The 20,875-nt window shown below is 39.3% G+C and overlaps 1 protein-coding gene across 1 annotated transcript in view; it reads left to right on the forward strand.

Annotated features, from left to right (window-relative positions):
• Positions 1-19,767, forward strand: part of TNFRSF11A (TNF receptor superfamily member 11a) — a gene marked incomplete at its 3' end in the record, with an annotated part of 42,288 nt that extends 22,521 nt beyond the window's left edge. Inside the window, exons 2-10 of the mRNA XM_081322815.1 lie at positions 8-89; positions 1,902-2,027; positions 3,806-3,949; positions 4,877-4,970; positions 6,786-6,877; positions 10,492-10,614; positions 13,371-13,423; positions 15,263-16,079; positions 19,376-19,767. Coding sequence (XP_081178941.1) covers positions 8-89; positions 1,902-2,027; positions 3,806-3,949; positions 4,877-4,970; positions 6,786-6,877; positions 10,492-10,614; positions 13,371-13,423; positions 15,263-16,079; positions 19,376-19,767 — 1,923 coding nt within the window. The remainder of the gene's footprint in view (positions 1-7; positions 90-1,901; positions 2,028-3,805; positions 3,950-4,876; positions 4,971-6,785; positions 6,878-10,491; positions 10,615-13,370; positions 13,424-15,262; positions 16,080-19,375) is intronic.
• Positions 19,768-20,875: the final 1,108 nt, after the last annotated feature.

Here is a 20,875-nt window from a genome sequence, read left to right on the forward strand (position 1 = left end):
CCTTCAGTTGTACTTACAAGTCAGGCCTTCCTGTAGCGGTGAGCAACATTATGAATATTCTGGCCGATGCTGCACCAAATGTGAACCAGGTAATATGCTAACAACATTCTTCTCACACATAAGTCAAAATTGATAGTAAGAGAATAATCTCATTATTTTCTTTAAAAAATCTGATGTCTCATTAGGGAGAGGGTGAATTGCATTCTTATTAATATAGAACACTTTTTTATGTTTCTCAAGAGCAGAACTGTGCAAACATTTTGAGGCTAAAACCCACACTTGGGTTTTAAATGCCAAGCTATGGAGCCAAAATTCAAAGAATGAGTTACATGTAGTCCTAGCTTAACGAGCTGTTGTATAACAATCAGTTTAAAATTACCACAGACTTCAAAAACAACTAATTATGACTGGTCCTTGAAGTTATGACTCCTACACACAAACAAACTTAACGTGATTGCATTTCAGACACCTGGCAACTGTCTTGCATTTATAACTGATTGCAGGGTCTTGCAATCACATCCCAATTTATGACTTTTTTTGCTGTTTTCCAATGAAAACACCCATTGGATATGCTGGATTCACTTAATGACTACATGGATCAGCAAGTAACGACGTGATTTGCTTAATGACTCCAAGAACAGTTGTAAATTTGTGTCAAGTCATTGATAACCACAGTTACTTAGGACCAAAATTACGGACTAAATTGTGGTCATATGTCAAGGATTACCTGTATACATTTAAAATTAATTAAATGTAGTTAGTAGGATTATTATAGGAGTATGTAAGCCTTTACATTCCAATATAGTAAAGTGAAACCTTTTGAGGTAATTTGAGTATGGGGAGAGCTCCACTTGAGGGCTAAATAGAATCCTGAGCCCACAAATTTTGCACCCAGATCCAGACAATTTTTCCTCATGAATCTGTATAGTAACTAGCCCAGTATTATTTTATTATATGCAAGTTGAATCGCAGGGTAATTTGAAAAGGGAAATGATGGAATGTTTACTTATTGAGGTAACTAGCAGAGATTTGTATTCCTGGTTAAAAAGTTAATTTTAAAGATAGCTTTTATTATTTGAAGGAAGATGTAGAGGCTACTCAGAATTGCGTTTGCCAGTCATATCCTCAAACTATGAATTCTGCACTGGTTGATTTAGCAATGCCATGTATCCCACACTGATATTTAGGAATATAGGTTCTACACAGCAGTTGGGAAAACCTTGAGTCTCAAAGAATAAATTCTGTTCAGAAAGAAGTATTCTGAACTCAACTCATTTTGGCCAATTTCCTCCTAGGTGGTCATATTCAGAGCAGACAGTGCTTCTGAATCACATAAGCTATTTAAAGAGAATGAATCATAGCTTCAGCATTTAAAACCAATCCGAAGAGGCCTCCAAGGAAGAACCTGAAAGACTTGTGGTGCTTCCAGGCAGATTCTGTTATAATGTGAAAAACCATAGTGTGCTTATTTCTTCCTTTTCTCTGAATTTTTGAAATACAAATAATGGGAAAATGTGGGAATATTACAAATGGAAAACAATAACTGAACAATTTATACGTTCTCGCACGTAAGGCAGAGAGCAATTGTACATTAAAAACATCTTGAAATCCCATGTTCAACATAGACAGTGATTGTTCAGTACCCCATATCCAAGCTAACTACGTGCTTCACTTCCAATTCTGTTGTTAAATCAATTTTATTAAGCAAGCGTTTGATTCTGGTAATGTAATAAGCATCTAAATTGATGGCAATATGTGTTTTGGTTGTTCAGCCCACTGATTCGGTCATAATTGGCCATGTCTTGCCATGTGCTGACTCCACTGTGTAGGCCTGCGAAAGCCAACATTGCCAATTCTGAAGTATTGGACATTTAATCAGTCTTTTCTGTTATTCTTCTCAGGAAAGTACATGGCCCAAAAGTGCACTGCCTTTTCAGAGACTGTATGCAAACCCTGTGGCTCAAATGAGTATATGGACATCTGGAATGAAGAGGAAAAGTGCTTTCTTCATAAAATATGTGACAGGGGTAAGGCAAACACATGGATTGATACACTGCTTCTCGTTTGTCAGGGAGATGAAGACTTGTATTTTGAGTTGGTGGAGGTGACAGAAGAGGAACAGTTGGAAAAGAGGATGGGGGTTCCGAAATCTCTCTGAGCTTTAATCAAAATCCCTTAGGGATGTTAGAATGTCAGGACAACTCTCACAAAATGACTGCTTAGATGACAAGTATCTTGCCATAAAGCCCTAAATGGCATATAAAGCCCTAAATGGCATGGGTCCGGGTTATTTACGGGAGCACCTCTTGCCGGCGTTAACTTCCCATCACCCTGTGCGCTCCCACAGAGAGGGCCTCCTCAGGGTGCCGTCGGTCAGGGAATGTCGACTGGCGGCTCCCAGGGGGAGAGCATTTTCTGTGGGCGCGCCTGCCCTCTGGAATCAGCTTCCGGTTGAGCTCCGGATGGCTCCCGACCTTCGCTCGTTTCGCCACAACCTGAAGACTTGGCTATTTGAACTTGCCGGCCTGGACTGAGGGATTGGGATTTTAGATCTTAAATTTTAAAAATTTTAAATTTTAGAATGTGTTTATTGTTTAGGGCTATTTGATTTAATCTCATTTTAATTTTTATACATTGTGTGTTGTTTATAGTGTTTTAATTGCCCTGTACACCGCCCCGAGTCCCTTCGGAGAGGGGCGGTATATAAATCCAAATAAATAAATAAATAAATAAGTGTGGCCTGTCCCAAAATGTTAATATCCCAGAAGGCAAATTGATGAGGTCTGAGATAAATAACATAGTCAAGGTACTGTATGGAAAAGATGGGGTACGAGCATCAAAGTTTAGACCATATCTTTGGACCCAGGTTCCAGTCCTGAGTTTGGGTCAGTTACATTCTGGGAAGTTGAAAATATCTTATCAGTCTGTAGTGGACCAGCATGGTAAATTACAATACATAATCTTCAGTGAAGAGGACTTCATGCTGAAATGGATTGATTTGGGCTGATAACGAAATGTACAAACACACAGACACAAGCGTGTCACAAGCACAGACACATACAGTATATCTCACCAAAAGAAAACATACAGCAAAACAGAAAGAAATAATACCCTTGGCTCTCTGCCATTCCCTTTAGTTCTGTAGAATTTTCTTCATCAACCCTTAATTCAAGGACATCTGTCAGCTTCAAAATACAGGACTATAATTATATTTTTTTTTAATTAGGTAAGGATGCCTTTCTTAGACAAGCAAAAGGTGGATATTACTGGAGTTCATATAGACACCATATTTGAAATCCTACAAGAAAAGGGACATCTCTTTTTAAATCATCCCTTTAGCCTCCATAAGAAATTTCTTGTATGACCCGTATAACCTTCTACAACATTGAGCAACATCATGCTCAACTGTAACATTCAATTCTAGACCATTTTTTTTCTGCAATAAACCATAAGCACTCAGTTTTTCCATAAGGCTCTCTTCAGTTCTCACCACTTACCACATATTTGTTTCTCTGTGATTTCATTTATAATACCATTGATTGACAATTTGAACTTTTATTATTGCTTAAGACTTAACATAGCAGCTAACGCTTGTTTCGTGTGTATCACTTTGAATTGCAACAGGCAGCATTCAGAATCAGTTATGAATCAGGAATCTGTACATTATGCAAGCAGCAACATTGCCTCACTTAAAAAGAAAGCTTCGTGCAGTGTCCTTTATGATATAAACGTTATGTCGAGGAGGCTCAGAATACACGGCTTAAACTTTAATTTTGACCCGCTTTCCCTTTTTTTGCATTTAAAGGAAAAGCTTTAATAGAAGTGATTCCAGGAAACAGCACATTCCAAAGACAATGTGCGTGTATTGCTGGCTACCATTGGAACAGAGACTGTGATTGCTGTCGGCGAAACACAAAATGCTCTCCTGGTTCTGGAGTGAAATTTCCCAGTAAGCTTTAAATTAACACCTCTGAAAGTTTTATTTTATCACTCAGCCCTGCTGAATGTACTACTGATGAGCTGGATTGTCAGCGGCAATGTCTTGATAATGAAACGTCTTGGAGAAATGTAGTTTTCTTCCACATTGCTTAATATTATGCCACTGAAATTGGGGTAAATTTCCATCCTGGGTGATATGCCTCAATTAATCTTATAATGTTATATCTTATTTTTTATTATTTTGCCTGATTGTTAGCTAACAGTTTTATCCTGGGAGGAATAGTGTGTAGAAATAATACTTTAAACGTCATATTGGTTATTCAGTACATTCTTGGTGTTATAATTGCATGAAAGTGTAGATGTGTATCTGTATGTATATGAACCTGCTTATATGCAAAAATAATGATCAGTAGGCTTGCTCCCAGTGCCTTGAAGCATTTAAAGACCAGTGTTCCTTTTTTATCTAAGAAATAGTCAAAAGGCTGAAGTGTTCTAAATAGTAACACTTTACTATTTATTTTATTGATTTTATTTTAATTCCATTTATATCCCGCCCTTCTCCGAAGACTCAGGGCGGCTTACAAGCTTAGCAGTAGCCTTCATTCTATGTATATGCCTGCTTATTAGGGCTTTCATACACCCCCCAAGCGGCATTATTACAAAGTCAGCTTAATTGCCCCCAACAATCTGGGTCCTCATTTTTACCTACCTCGGAAGGATGGAAGGCTGAGTCAACCTTGAGCCTGGTGGGATGCGAACCTGCACTAATTGCAGGCAGCTGGTATTACTTAAGGAGGCATTAGCCCACTGCTCCACCAAGGCTCTATGTACATGAATATACCCTAAGTATTTGGTTACCAGCAAATTGTTTTCAAGTGATGCTTTTCAGAGAAGCGATGCTCTCTGCTCAGTGTGTTTACTTGTTATGTTTTCACAGTACAGCAAGATAAGAATACAGTGTGCATACCATGTCCTACTGGTTATTTCTCTAATGTCTCCTCTGCAACTGACGCATGCAAAGCCTGGACAAAGTAAGTTTCATTAACAGTGCACTAGCAAAGATACAAAGGAAATCTTGGGATGTCTGTGCTGTACTGTATTTAGAAACACTGATGTTGCTTTTAGAAATGGAGTAATTTGTCATTGCCAGTTATTAGTCTCTGAAAATTAGAATCTAGATATCTTCATTTGCTTGTTGACCATGTATACTTAGCGATATTAATAAATGCATATTAAAGTTGCTTTAGTTTTGCAATGATGGCTGGGTTTGCTTCTTTTCTCAGCACCAATTCATAAGTATTTGTGGTTTATCTAAAATTGAGACTTGCAGTAGGGCAGTGTTTCTCCACCTCGGGAACGATATAGACTTCATTGCCTAGAATTCCTTTGTCAGCATGCTGGCTAGGGAATTCTGGGAGATAAAGTCCAGATTTCTTAAAGTTGCTTAGGTTGAGAAACACAGCAAGTAGGGAAATGAGAAATAGATTGTGAGACAAAAAGGATGTAGGAATATTGTTTGCTCTTTCAAATTAAGGAAATTCATTTCTCTTCCATTCCTTTCTTTTCTTTAGTTAAAATGAATTGAATAAACTGAAGCATTAATTGATTTGATCATTTAATTATGAAAAGACCATTTAAGGCAGGAGTCCCCAACCTGTGGGCTGTGGCCCACTAGTGGGCCGTGAAGGGTTTGCAACCAGGCCGCAGAAACACATCCTCACTTGCACGAGCCGACGAGCGTGCATGCACCTTCCATTTAAGTGAGCAACAGGTGCACGAGCATGCTGCTCGCGCAAATGGAGCTGCACGTGCACTTGCTAGCCACTTGCCCTGAACCAACCCCCCCTCCCCCGCCGCCAGCCCACAAAGCTGGAAACGTTGGGGAACTCTAATTTAAGGTAATATGAATAAGAACTATCCTAAAAAAAAATTGAAGTATTTTTTAAAATTGTTTTAACTGAGTAGCGATTAGGGATCATCATAATGCAATTTAGCATTATTGTAAACCCATCTGTTATGATATAATGTTACTGTGTGGTATGTCATGATAACCTGCTTGCTTTAAAAATTCTGGCTAGTGTTAGATCTATGTATGCAAATGCAATCATTGGCTTGCTGTGGAAAACTAACAGGCCTCCTTATTGATCATTATTTCTCAGAGTCCCATATATACATATGAGGCTATCAGGACTAAACAGTGTAGGAATAAATATTTACAAATTTGGTTTTGAACTTCATTAGATATAAGATATTATACATGAAACTGGCTTTCTTTTTCCTCTTTTATCGTAATATCAAAGTCAGCCTTCTACAGTCTGCTTCTCTCTAGATCAGATAGCCTGATATACCGTACCATTCCCAAGTGGTGGGGAATTATGGGAGAAATTGTAGAGAGTCCAGGTGACTCTGGGGGAAATAGGGAAGAATTATCATATAAGCAAAGAAGGCTAAAGCTTTCCTTAAAATCTGGGAAACAAGATAGTATTTGGGAAATATCATGGACAATTCTCCCTAATTCACTGGGATATAAAAGGGGAAGTAAAGTATAATCAGGCTTGCAAGATTCTATTATTTATAGCCTATATCAATATAATTCTAGACTTCTTGTGGAATCGATTTCCTGATCTGGTCCACCTTACTGACTGGCAGGAGACTATCATATCTAAAGAACCCAAAAATTTACTGAAGGAAATATAGTATCTGATATGAATGTCATTGCATTAAGCATTGCCTCACTACCTCTTTAAGCTATTAGTATGTTCTCCAAAACATACATTACTTTATTAGCATGTCTTATCCAAAAACAATATAATTTATTACTTTCTTTCCATTTTTATTTAATTTAGTTGCACAGCTTTGGGAACTGAAGAAAAGATTCCTGGGAATGATTGGTCTGATGCAGTTTGTAAGACACATGAGAAAACACATTTAGAAGATGGTAAATACAAAAGCACCACTGAACAGTAATATTATTTTAAGATTTTCTGGGATTTCTATAATTAAAGTTACCCTTTATTTTGGTTTCATCCCTTGATATGATGAACTACTCAATAACTTCAGTAATGCTATGAGTGATATGAGCAGGAGCAGGAGCTCCTGGTAGGGTTTCATTGCTGATAGAAGTCCATTGGAGTTGGGTAGCTAATCAATCCAAATAAATAAAATTCCAAAAGGTAAGAGTGATGCTAATAGAAATCCATAACAGAACTAAGGACAGACAGGGGTGTAGGGGCATAAGGAAAGCCAACTTTTTTTTTAATTCCATTTATATCCCGCCCTTCTCCGAAGACTCAGGGCGGCTTACAAGCTTAGCAGTAGCCTTCATTCTATGTATATGCCTGCTTATTAGGGCTTTCACACACCCCCCAAGCGGCATTATTACAAAGTCAGCTTAATTGCCCCCAACAATCTGGGTCCTCATTTTACCTACCTCGGAAGGATGGAAGGCTGAGTCAACCTTGAGCCTGGTGGGATGCGAACCTGCACTAATTGCAGGCAGCTGGTGTTACTTAAGGAGGCATTAGCCCACTGCTCCACCAAGGCCTATTAAGTATTAACTTGCCTATTAAGTAGAAACTCCACAATCAAACTCCAAAAAAAGAAATGGCAAATTGCTTCGGTATTTTGACAAGAAACGTAATATGAACATGGCTGAAATAAGAAGTGAAGTTTAAGTGCCAGATGATGAGAATGTGAAGCAGGAAGGCACTCTTCCAGTTACTGGAAAAATATCTTGAATTCTTATGAGTAGAATTGAATGTGATGACATCACTAGACCAAAGAAAATTTAATCACTGATGGTCAATATTGAAAGTAGTTTCTGGTTTTACAAGGACATGTGCAATTGGAACATGAAACATATAAACCAAGAACAATTTGAAATTGTAAATGCCTAAATGAAGTACACTAAACTGAATGGATTTTGGTTGACCTGAATGGACCACTTTAGATTAAATAGTAAATGATTATATCAGAATTGCCTTAGGGCAGGAGACAAAATAAAGAGAAATGGAGGCCAGTCAGGCATATATAAAGCAATGGAGATCCTATTCAACAAAGGGATTTGGGCTGTTGAGCTGAGGTGATTTACATTGCCAAGGGCCAAGGCAGACAGGCCATCCAATTTGTCTCAGTAAAGAAATACTGGTCTGAAGCCAGTATTGTGGGAGAAAGTTGAAATGCTTCCAGATTAGAGGGTTTGGGGATTGCCTGCAATATACATCCCATCCTGAACAATCTTCAGGATATGCCAAGGATGCTCTGGGCTGGGCAGCTTTGATTCTGCAGGACTGAGTAACAGCATGATGGAATTTTATAGCCAGAAAGACTTTCTGAGTATATAGGATTGCCTGTAGTGTGCTTCAGAGTTGACCAGCAATCTTTGGTAGCTACAGGATTACCTGCACACATGCTGGAAATACCCAGCCTGGAAAAGTAAGCAAACATAACTCAGATAACCTGGGTATGGGATGTCCACAAACTGTATAGAAAAATAATGAGTTCATTTGGCAAAGATGAGAGAAGTTAAAGAAGAGGAATAAAATGGATAAACTAGATGGAGAGGAATGGATAAAGATGTAGAAAAAGGAGTGGCAGATCCTGGGCGTGGGGTTAAAAGCCTAGAATCTCTACATAGCCACAAGCAGACTAAGACCACCCCACTTTGAATTCTGTGGTCTCTTATCTAACTCCAAGCAAATGTTAACCATTACTTGAGAAGATTCCTAACTGTAGGCTGTTTAGCATTTAATCTGTTTAATTGGACTTTCATGTATGGACCTGATCTTTCATGCTTGACAAAGGCTGATCACAGGAAGGTCATTGGAACCACCACAGATTATCGTTGTGGGCAGTTTGAGATAGTGGATATTTGTCCATAGATATTTGTGGCTCAGTGGGTTAGGACGCTGAGCTTGTCGATCAGAAGGTCAGCAGTTTGGCGGGTCGAATCCCGAGTGCCGCGTAACAGAGTGAGCGCCTGTTACTCGTCCCAGCTTCTGCCAACCTAGCAGTTCGAAAGCACGTAAAAATGCAAGTAGAAAAATAGGGACCACTACGGTGGGAAGGTAACAGCGTTCCGTGCGCCTTTGGCGTCTAGTCATGCCAGCCACATGACCACAGAGACGTCCTCGGACAAGCGCTGGCTCTTTGGCTTTGAAACGGAGATGAGCACCAGCCCCTAGAGTTGGAAATGGGGGAACTTTTACCTTTACCTCTATTTGTTTGCAAGGATTTAAAGATGCAAACTAAAGAAATCCTATTATCAGAAATGGATTTTTTTTTCTGTCAGTTTTTGGCAACATAATCGAAGGGTGCTCTTGAGTTAATAAAATGGGGCTGGGTTTATGGGTTGCCCAGTTCTAGTTTAACCAGAATACAAGAGGCCTAAAAAGGGAAAACCTTAACGAGGTTAAATTGGACAAACATACGCCACATCTTTATTAGCTAACACACTGGTTCTCAGAATTCATATCTTAAATGCCATTTAGCAGTGTTCAGAAAATCTGTGTCTCGCCACGATATAAAGAAAAACTTGGTGTGTTTTTTTAAAAAAAGACATTTGTATGTTATTATGCATTCTGTTCTTCTGTTTACCATTTGTAAGTTTTAAAGATCCAGTTACGGGTAGTCTTCATTTAACAACTACTAGTTTGGTGACTGTTTAAAGTTTACAAGAGTGCTGAATGAGTGGTATTTACAACCAGTCCTCATAATTGGGGCTGTTACCGCTACCTGCAGTCACATGATTGAGACCCAGGCTCTTGGTGCCTGGCTCACAACTCCTAGCTTCCAACAAGCTATAGTCAAAGGGGAAGCTGGCAGATTATAAAAGATGACCACATGATGAAGGCATGGAATTCGGTTAACGACAACAATAGGAAGTGCTGGAATTGTTGCCACTAAGCGGTGCGGTCACATAACATTGTGCTTTCTGGCTGTGTTGCTTAGCGATGGAAATTGTGGTCCTAATTGCCATCATTAAACATGGACTATCAGGAAAGGCTCAGTATTGTCTACACTACTTCACAGAACCCGCTAGGTTGAAAACCATTATATGTGCACATGGGTAGAGGCTATCTTCGTCTTTCTGCCCCTCGTGCTCTAAGATATGTTGGATTCTTGACAAATAAATCATCAACAACTTGAACTATTTCAGTGACGATAGCTCAGCTGTTTGGGATAGGATCATAGCATTGATTTACTCCAAAATGCACAATACCTTCAAAATATCTTAACGTCGTGTCTTGTTTTTCCCGGCATGAAAATTCAGGGCTAAAAATTAATCTTAGACATGGGTAGGTTTTGTGTGTTATCTTGCAGGACACAAATAGTGCAAGGATAGATTGAAGATTGCACGTACTATAAACCATAACTAACTCATAGTTTGTCCTATAATGTTTCTATTTTCAGTAATGAAAGACAGTGAAATGTAACAGTCCACTACTACAATGTTTCCCTGTACTATTTGATTAAAAAGCATTTTTTTTAAAAAAAAAAAAGCAGATCCAAAATGATGTTTCCGGAGTCTAAGCTTTTATAATTCATTGTCAGTTTTTCATTTTTCAGAAAACAAGAAATTATTTTATGTGTTGATTGTTCCATTCCTCCTCATCGCCTTGGCTGGTATAATTATCTTTTCTGTATACTATCGAAGTAAGGGAAAAGTATTGACAGGTATGTAATACCTAATGACTTCTTATATTATTATAAATCTATATTTATCCGATATTTTTCTTTAAATCTCCTGATTTGGTTATTGTAAACGCCGGATTTTTTTTACATTTCTCTTTTTATATATCGTTTAAGTTCTAACTTTCAGAAGTCTGTCGCAGTTGTCACAAATGTCCCCATGTGATCTAAGGTTATGGGGGAGCTTGCAATGTTTTCTGGGCTGAAGGTCACATTTGGCTTTTGGGTGGTATCTTGGCAGCTGCAACTGGAAAAGTGAGGCCAGAGCAAAGATGTTGCTGCAGCCAGGACAAAATCCAAGTTTAACATATTTCAGTTCAGAATTCAAAGTAAATAGTTTGCTTGCGATTACCATCTATATGTGTTTAATAATTTCTGGGTTGCATGAAAAATTGGAGGGAGGACACATAAGGCTGCCAGCTGTGTCACCCTGATCTACAGCTAAGGACTCTGTCCCTCTTACCACTTGAGAAGTCACTCTCTCAAGCTGAGCCAAAATTAAATGAAAAGTCTTATACCCCACATAGGTGCTTTTCTAGTTCTATGTTACATAGAACTAATGGAATTAACAGAAGTGCACAATTATGAAAATATTGCTCAGTTCTTTGATCTTTGCATTTATATCATCTTGTGTGTCAGACTCTAGAAGGGTAGCTGACAGACAAACATGCACATCTGTTTCAAAGGAAAATTTAATTGCAAGTCATTGCAATTTGCTTCCTCCACTGAAATAATAGGACTCCTTATAAGAAATAGGACTCCTTATAAGAACTTACAAGGGCTATTTGTCTCCATGGCACTAACGATCAATAAATTTTTCTGAAGCTGAAAATAGGATTTTGAGGTTGGTTTGATGCAGCTAAATATAGTTGGACAAAATGGCTTTACATCTGAACTGGGTCCTGACTTAAGGCTATGGGTCAAGCTCAAATAATTCAACTTCAAAATTGAATGTCAGTCAAGGTTAAGTGACTTCTGCTCTCTGGGAAGAATCCTCTAAATCAGTGGTGGCAAACCTATGGCACGCGTGCCAGAGACGGCACTCAGTGCCCTCTCTGTTGGCATGCGTGCTGCCGCCAGCAGCAGCTCTATCAGGCCGCCACCACCGCCCGGATCAGGAGCCCTGCCCAACACAAACTAGCAAGCTCGAGTAGAGCAGAGGTCACCAACCATTATCGATTGGCAGACTGGAAGAAAAGGGAGGAGGAAGCATTTTACATGTGTGCATGCGTGCATGTGTCCGTATGCATGCACATGCTGCAAATGAGGCAGGGCTAGTGCCTGCGTGATACTCACTAGCCCTGCCTGATTCTTGCGTGGTGCAATGCCTTGTATCTGCACCCTGCGGCGCCACAGCAGCCGTATTTGCACCTTGCCCATTTTTCTGCCCCTGGTTTTTGCATGCCAGAGGCAGCACCAAAGGCGCCTCCCTTCCTCCCCCCCGAGGGCACCACAATGCTGATGCACCCCTGGCACTTTGCGATAAATAAGTGCGTTTTGGGTTGCGGTTTGGGCACTCAGTCTGTAAAAGGTTTGCCACCACTGCTCTAAATGAATAGAAGGGCACTAATAGCAAATTTCCTAGAGCAAATCAAGGCATAGTAGTTTCTGGATTTGATAACTTTGTATGTATCATCTAGAATTTTAAGGCAAGAGAAAGAATTTTTTTCAGACAGTGAATGTATTAACTTTTTTAGTTTAATAATTAAATCTGTATATGGCATTCCTTCAGCAACATGCATAAACAATTGTATTCTTCCACATAAAAATCAAGCAGTTTGTTGATCCAGTAATGTATTTTATTTTTTTACTAAAACCGTAGAATACATTTCCCAGTAAACTCATGAAACCCATTTCCTCAGCTGAGCTGATGGCAGCATTTCTATTGGGTTTTTTTTCCAACTCTTCCTAGTACTATATATATATACAATTGTTCTTTTGGTAATTCATGTGATATTCCTTGCAACAGACTAGCCAACCAATCACTCACATACAGCTAGGTCATTAGCAAGTCAGTCATAAATTGATGGCACATGACATGGAACAAAGACCCAAGTGATATGGAATGTTCTGTTTTAGTCATGGATAGATTCTTGAGATAGACACATCTTCCATTTGTAGCGTAAAGGGGGGGGGCATTGGGAAATATTTTGCAACTCACATTTTACCAGAAACCTTTCCAAAAACCAAACTTTTTAGTAAAGTAGATTTAAAAACAAATTGACACCACAATATTTAAGAATGAAATATTACGCAAGCTTTATTATTTTGTGCACATGCGTGCCATCTTTTTCACTTACTCTTAAGCCAGTGAACACAATTACAGCAAGTTTTTTTAATTTTTAATTATTTAACTTATTTATTGGGGCTGTCTATTTAATTTCTTTTAACTTTTGTACTGTTGTTTTTATTGTTGTTAGCCGCCCTGAGTCCTTCGGGAGATAGGGCGGCATATAAGTCCCAAAAATAAATAAATAAATAAGTATACAAGTCTATTGAAATGAATGGTTTTAAGTGTGCTTCACTCGGGTGAAATTTAACGTTATGTGTATTATAACATTCTCTCAATCTGATACTGTGAATGAATAGTTTAATCCTATTTTAAATATTGAGTGTTTATAAGCGTTTTCGTAAAGATTTTTTCCTACAGCTAGCCATAATATGTGTGACTACATTTGTGATTCGCTAATCTGCTAAAATGCTAGAATCTAACTGAATACTGTTTCTCTATTTCCTTCCAGCAGATTTACAATACTGGGCTCAGGAAATATGCCACCAAATAAAAAGGAAAAAGGTGAATTCTAAGGTTTTATGGATTTTCATACTGTTTCATGTTGTTTCCTGGTTGCTCTCTTCTGATATCCTTCTTTGCTGGAGAACCCTCCAAGCGGTGAAATAAAGTTGTAATTTGTAAAACTGCTTGGTGGACATAAGGTCAAAAGGAAAAGATGAAAGTATAACAAACAAAGAACCACAAAGACTCCCTTGGCTTTAAATCATAGGAATTTTTTTTAAAAAAATGTTGCAATTTGTCTGCAATTTGCTGGGTTTACTTAACAGATTATCACTTTTACTATCAGAAGCAGTATGTTTACTTAGCATTTCTCAGGACCTTTCCTGTGCAGAAAGTTGGGCATTTTTAAAGCTCTACACAATCCAAGCTGCATAACAATTATTTTCCTTTTCATTAATGCTATAGTATGTTCAGTGCTTTTTTTGTAAAAGAAAAGGTGCCGGAACTCACACATGTCACACAACCCACCTTGCCTACCCTACAAGGTTCCATCCAAAAAAGGTGCCAGAACTCCGTTCTGAGCGTTCTATGAGAAAAAAAGCCCTGAGTATGTTATTTATTTATGTGTAGTACTCCTTTTGGTTCTAGTTATTGCTTTATTTGGTGTTAATATACTGGTTTGTATGCATTTTCAGACCGCGGTGGCTCAGTGGGTTAGGACGCTGAACTTGTCGATCGGAAGGTCGGCAGTTTGGCGGGTCGAATCCCGAGTGCCGCGTAGCAGAGTGAGCGCCTGTTACTCGTCCCAGCTTCTGCCCACCTAGCAGTTCGAAAGCACGTAAAAATGCAAGTAGAAAAATAGGGACCACTACGGTGGGAAGGTAACAGCGTTCCGTGCTAGTCATGCCGGCCACATGACCACGGAGACGTCCTCGGACAAGCGCTGGCTCTTCGGCTATGAAACGGAGATGAGCACCGGCCCCTAGAGTCGGAAACGACTAGCACGCATGTGCGGGGGAACCTTTACCCTTTACTTATAGCTATGGAAAACAGGTAATGGATGGCAGAATGCTTTAATTCTTAAAAATCCCAAGAATTACTGAAAAAGTTAATAATTCAGTATATAGCTAACATTGATAAGTCTTTGAATCTCTGTCCATCATGACAGCTTATCAACTCTTCACACGCTCTGTAATTGTACTGTACTAATTTTGCAAGGTAAATGCATATCGGTGAAAATTAGTCATTCAGATTTGTAAATCTAGAGAAAAGATGGTTAAGGAGATTTCTAGAAGTAGATCCTATCTCATCCATTTCAAAATGCTGGGACACAGAATTATCAGGCACAATTAATTGGCATCAAATTCAGAACAATTAGAAATCAGGAGCTAATTTAGCTTTGGATGAAGTACAGTGGTACCTCGGTATTCGTCAGTAATTTGTTCCAGAAACCGCGACGGATACTAAACTGATGGGTGCCGAGAAAACCACGTGACTTACCACATAACCCGCTATTTCAGCTAGAAGAAATAGTGACATCATAGGCAGCCAACATCAGCACGTTCTTCCTTACGTGTTGACTGCTGGGAGAAAGATGAGTGCCGGAACAAGATTTCTGCTTCAAAACATTGAATACCAAATTCCAACGAGTTTTGAAGCAGATGAGGTTAGACCGTTGTCTGGGATTTCCATGTTTCCTACCTTCTAACTTTAATTCTTTAATAATCAATTAAAAAAAACAAGTGAAAATGGTATGTCGCAGAGCCCACCACCATTTCAATTTAAAACTGCTTCTGGATCCCCAGAACCTACTGAAATACTATACATTTTTGGAAAATTATTTGCTTTGCTTTGGAATGCGATTGCCTGACCAGAAAGAGACCTTTTTTTTTCTTGCAGGATTCTTCTTGTGATACATTTGTAAACACAAATGTAGCACATCCTGCTGGCCTTCACCTTTTGGGAGAGACTTATTTGCTGGATCTTGACAAATACTGCTATCCAGATGAGATACGTTACCCATGTGAGCACCTGCTGAGCGAAAAAGATGGTCCTAATAAAATACTTTACGGATCAAGAGAAAATTTTCCAACATTGCTTCTGACTACCCTTTCTGAAGATGGCCACTTTAGACAGAGTCCTATGGAGGATGAATACACAGAAAAAGTATCCCACGGGCAGTGTTACTTACCTTTAGTGAGCCAATCTGATAGCAAACCTGAATCACCCTTCTCCGAACCGCTAGAGGTGGGAGAGAATGAGAGCTTAAATTACTTCTTCACGGGAACAGAAAATCTGGAGGAATTAGTAAACTGCTGTTGCTTGGATCCATCATGTGCGATGGACCCTACTCATGCTTCCTCAGACAAAAACCTGCAGAGTTCTTGCAATCATTTCACTTGTGCCAAAATGAGAGATGTTGATAATGAAGGTACAAGTACTTCCCTACTAGTGTCTGAAGAAAAGCGTACATTTGCCAGTTCATCTTGCAGACAACCTCCTAACAAACTGGACAATGCCCCAGATTCCTTAAAAGAAAATGGATCTTCTCTGCTAGGCACCTGTGGCTTGGAATCTTTTTCTGTAGACCCAAAGGGGTCAGCAAACAATATTGGAGACAAAAGTGAATCATCTGGTGGAAAGGACACAAAGGACCAGAACGCAAAAAGAACATCTGAGTCAAGCTACAATGTTTCAGATCCCCCAGCAGCATCTGGTAAGCTCTCTATATGGAACATACTTTATTGCTAGTTGGGGGGTGGTGTTAGATATTATTAAGCATCTACAGCAGGGGTGTCAAACTCAATTTCATTGAGGGCCGCATCAGCATTGCGGTTGCCCTCAAGGGGCCGGGTGGGTGTGGCCTGGGTGGGCATGGCCTATTGGGTGGGCGTGACTAGAGTGTGTATGGCCTACTGGGTGGGCATGGCCAGCTCTACATCGTTCGCATCAAGGGTGCCTATGGGGGCCTGGGCAGGAGTGGGACAGATCTGAGGGTCTCTGGCAGGAGGGTCTCTGGGCCAGAGCCAAGGCAGTGGGGGCCGTTCCCTCACTGTTTCCAGGATGGCTTCGCGGGCCACATGAAACCACTTCGCGGGCCAGATCCGGCCCCCGGGCCTTGTGTTTGACATGTCTGATCTACAGAGCAGATTGCAGCACTTCACCTTTTCTTTAAAAAGCTAAGTAAAGACAGATTTTGTTAGTACTTGGATGGGAGACTAAGAGATTATGTTGGGAAATTAAATCAATAGCAAACAATTTCTGTATTGAAGTCAAGACTACATAGATAGATGTACCAGTATATATAATTCTCCAGAATTATATGTAGTCTTACCTTCCTTTCTCATCTTCTCCACTGACCTCCAGGAGAAGATGAGAAAGGAAGGTAAGTCAAATGAAGGCATTGTAGACCTTACTGTAGATCTGTACCAAGGGTGTCAAAACTGCTGGCCCGTGGGCCGGTTGCATCATGCAGAAGCCGTGTCCACCCAGCTCCGCCAATGCGAAAAAAGCCACAATACGTCACGACATGTCACGTGACGCGCCAAGTTTGACACCTGTGATCTATACAAATCTGAACATAAAACTGATATTTGTTCTTTACTCATTTTTGAGAATACAGTATAAAAATGTAAGCTAGAGGCAGAAAAGCGGAAAACCATGTTTAAAGCAGTTACTTCATATTTTTTCATAGTAAGGTTGGCTCTGCATGTTAATCTTGCAGTTAATTTTAAAGATCATTTAAGGCAAGAACATTCATTTTTCTCTGGGATTTTGGAAATGAGTTAGACCCAGTGTGATTATATTCTGGTGCCAGTGGTTTTTCTCCACCCAGCAAACAAAGTATACTTTTTGGCACTCTTTACCTTGGTCAAGCTAGTTGGCTAGCCAATGTTGTGGTGATGGTTTAAAAGGGAAAAAAAACATTCACAGTGAACCTCCAATTATAAATAGAGAGGTACAACTAAAGGAGATGAAAATATTAGTCATACTTTTTTATGGCATCCTTTATACTATATTGTACATTTTCCCAATATGTTTGGCTATAGTCCTCATCATTTACAGTTGACAAGCAATTAGCTATAATAGTAGACCCTGTAGTTTCATGTGAATGTAGAGAAGCTTGTTGCATATAAGCACTCGAAAAATATTTTCAGGGTAATTTGGTGAATAATTATTGTTTGCACCTTGACAGTTATCCTGTTAAAACAAAATATGGAATATTCACAATAATAACCACAAAATTCATGAAACTTGGGAAGAATTCATTCCGTACAGCAGGTGGTGCTACAGAGAAAGGCACACTTCCAGGGTCTTGATAGAGATGATGGTGTTTAATTGAAGGAACCTGGAGAGTCTGTCCCTGCAGGATCAGATTGGCAGGCAAGATGTTAAAGGAATGGGGGTTGCTCATACCAGCCTGTATGTCTTGTAGGGAACAACCAGCATCTTGAAACTGCACCCAGAAACAAAGGATGAGTTCTAAAAGACTAAACAAGTGCTAATTGTAAAGATATGGACTTACAGGTCTTTGACTGGTATAATGAGGGTAATTTCAGTGGCGAAGTGATGCAGTGATAAAGCACGATGCCACCTGACTTTACATCTTAGCAATGGAAATTCTGACCCTTCCAGTTGCTGTTGTTAACTGAAATCACAGGGGTTGTTAAGTAAAGAATCACATGGTTGCCATTTGTGACCTTCTGATTAACTTCTCCTGTCATTGCAAGCCAGGCACCAAGCACCTGGATCACAACTATGTGACCATGGGGTCACTGCAACTGATGTAAATACAAAAACTCGTCGTAAGTAACATTGTTCAGCACCAACGTAAGTTTACACAGTTACTGAACCGAGTGCTTATGAAACAAGGACTACTTGTAGAGCAAATCCCAGCACTTTCCAAGCATTGCATTGTGGCCTCCATCAGTAGAACAGAATATTCTTCCCTCTTTGACCTCTGCATACTCTCCAGATTTAATTCAGATATTTGGAGGAATCTCAGGGCAAGACTCTCATGCAGTGAACAAAGGCATTCACATAATATTGGATGAAGCCTGGAAATGATGTTGCGTTTTCAGAATTTTCCTCTTTGGTTAATTAATTCCTTAGCAATATAACTCTTCTCATCCTTGCTCCTCTACTTCAGATCTTGGTTATTTTGGATCAGGAGTCCGTAATTTATCTTTTTTGCACCACTCTTAAATCAAAACTTTGGTGAGAAAAATCACAGGAGTGGCCCTGATTATCACATTGCCTTGGAAAATGTGAAATATTTGCTGTATTTTTTTAAAAAAATATGGGCATCACCTCCTGTTTTCTACAGCTAATGGAAATGTACACTTCAAGGAGCAGGGAATGAATTCTTCGTAAGTTTTTTTTTCCTGACATAGGATCATTAGTGTCTGATGCAGAAATGTAAAACAAATTGATGTCTTAATAGTGGTTAGATGATCATGATGATTTAGCTAATGGATAATTAGCTAAATCACAATCACCTAAATTTATACAACAAACCAAACCATAAACTATAATTTACTTGTGGGGTTCACACCACAGGTTAAACTAAAATTAAATTAAGCATATTATGGCTTGTGCAATTTATGCACACTTGATGCAAAAATAATGCTAATTGGTAGAATGTGCAAACATGCAATATACTGCCGATATCTTAATTCTGATATGGTGTTTTGGTAGTGTTAAGCAGAGGTAGTGCTGTATTTATTTGTAGTACCTGTTGTCTGGCTGTATGTTTAAAACGTCTCATTTTGGCTACTTTCAAATGGTACCCCCATTAATTTGCTAGGGTAATTTGAATGAGAAATTTTCCCGAAATGCAGACAAGGTTTATAAAGACAATATTTTACCTCCAGTTGATGTTGCCTTGGGATACCATTTCTTATTTTTTGCACAAACCACGTCCTTCCTTGGGATACTGACTGGTTGCACTTCTTTTACTGTTATATTAATTGTGTGTGTGTACGTATTTCCCTCCGCTTTGACCCCTTTTAGGAAACGTGACGGGAAATGGGAACTCTACATTCATTTCAAGTGGACAAGTCATGAATTTTAAGGGTGAAATTATTTTTGTCTACGTTAGTCAGAACTCCCAGGAAGGGTCAATGTCTCCTGGGTCAAGTGACGACAGCTTGGGGAACCCAGTGCAAGAGGAAAACCTAAACCGCTGTGAGACATTTGCAGGCAATGCTCACCAGTATAAAGAAAAATGTGCTGAAACCAGTACGTCTCACAGCATGGAATCCGGAGAACCTCAAAGCATTGTAGAAGGATATATGAGGACTTTGGGGCCTATTGGTCAAGAAGAGAATTGTGAAAGCCAGAAGAACTTTTCTCGGGAAGCCTCACAGCCTATACAAGAGGAAGGGAAGCCAGGATATTCTTAAAGGAGATGGTGCATTGACACAGACTAATGCTTGTTATTGGTATTCAGTCAAAAGAACACTATCATCCACTGAACATGATCTGGAAAACAGATGCAGATAGCACTAACTAAACGAAAGAAGCCTTCTGCTGGTTGCTGAGATTTCAGATTGCTGTGACTGTTGGTTTACAAGGGGTTTCTTTGCTCCACTATAAAATTGGTAGAGGAGACTGTTGGATACTATTAATGCTATGTGGAATATTTTGGTTTGCCAAGATAAGGGTAATGTTTGGGGATTCAGGGATGAGATGCGTTGTGTCATTGCTGTTCTTCCAGATGCCAACGATTGACACGTGCTACTTAAGACTCATCCAGAGGATTTGTGTTTTTAGAATGGTAGCTCCTGTTTATTATACAGCGGTAACATTAACACAGTTGACTTACCTTTGCTGTAGAAAAAAACAGATGAAAGTTCAGTAAAACATAACTTAGTTTTGTTTGTCCTCACGTTTCAGGTAAGTTTTCTAGCCCTCTTTTTTCATTTAAAATGTTTCATAACATTTAACCCTTAAATGTTTGTCCATGAACTTATTTTTTTTAAAAAGGAAATTGAAATTGCTCTTGGCCTCAGTAAGCTTCATGTCACCCTACACTCCTGCTGGGTTGTCTTGCACTTTTTCAAAAGTTTGCCACTGAATGAGTAGTAAATGGCGAGTTGCACTTATAGAACAGCCCTATCACACTGTGTTTTTAATTGCTATGAAGCCCATGATTCCAAATTAAAACAATGAAACTTAACACTTTGTGTGTACTCACAACTCCTTCCCCCATATTCTCATTAATGGTGTGAAAGAAGACTGACTGCTAATGAGCACTTTTTCTCAGGCAGAAAAGGTGGGCTTTTGTATTTTAGATAAGTAACTTACAACAATCCAAGATTAACATTGTTCCCAGTCATGGACTGGCAGAGCAACTTCCAGTATAGTATACACAGAAAAAAGGTGAGTAGTTCATTTAATATAATCAAATGATTATAATCCATATCCGAGGCATGGAATACAGTCCTTTGGATTGTATTGACACCCAAATTATATTGTTCTGCATTGATACTAAGACTCCAAAGCCTCGTG

This window comes from Vipera berus, assembly GCF_964194415.1.
Source record: "Vipera berus genome assembly, chromosome: 3".
Taxonomy (NCBI): domain Eukaryota; kingdom Metazoa; phylum Chordata; class Lepidosauria; order Squamata; family Viperidae; genus Vipera; species Vipera berus.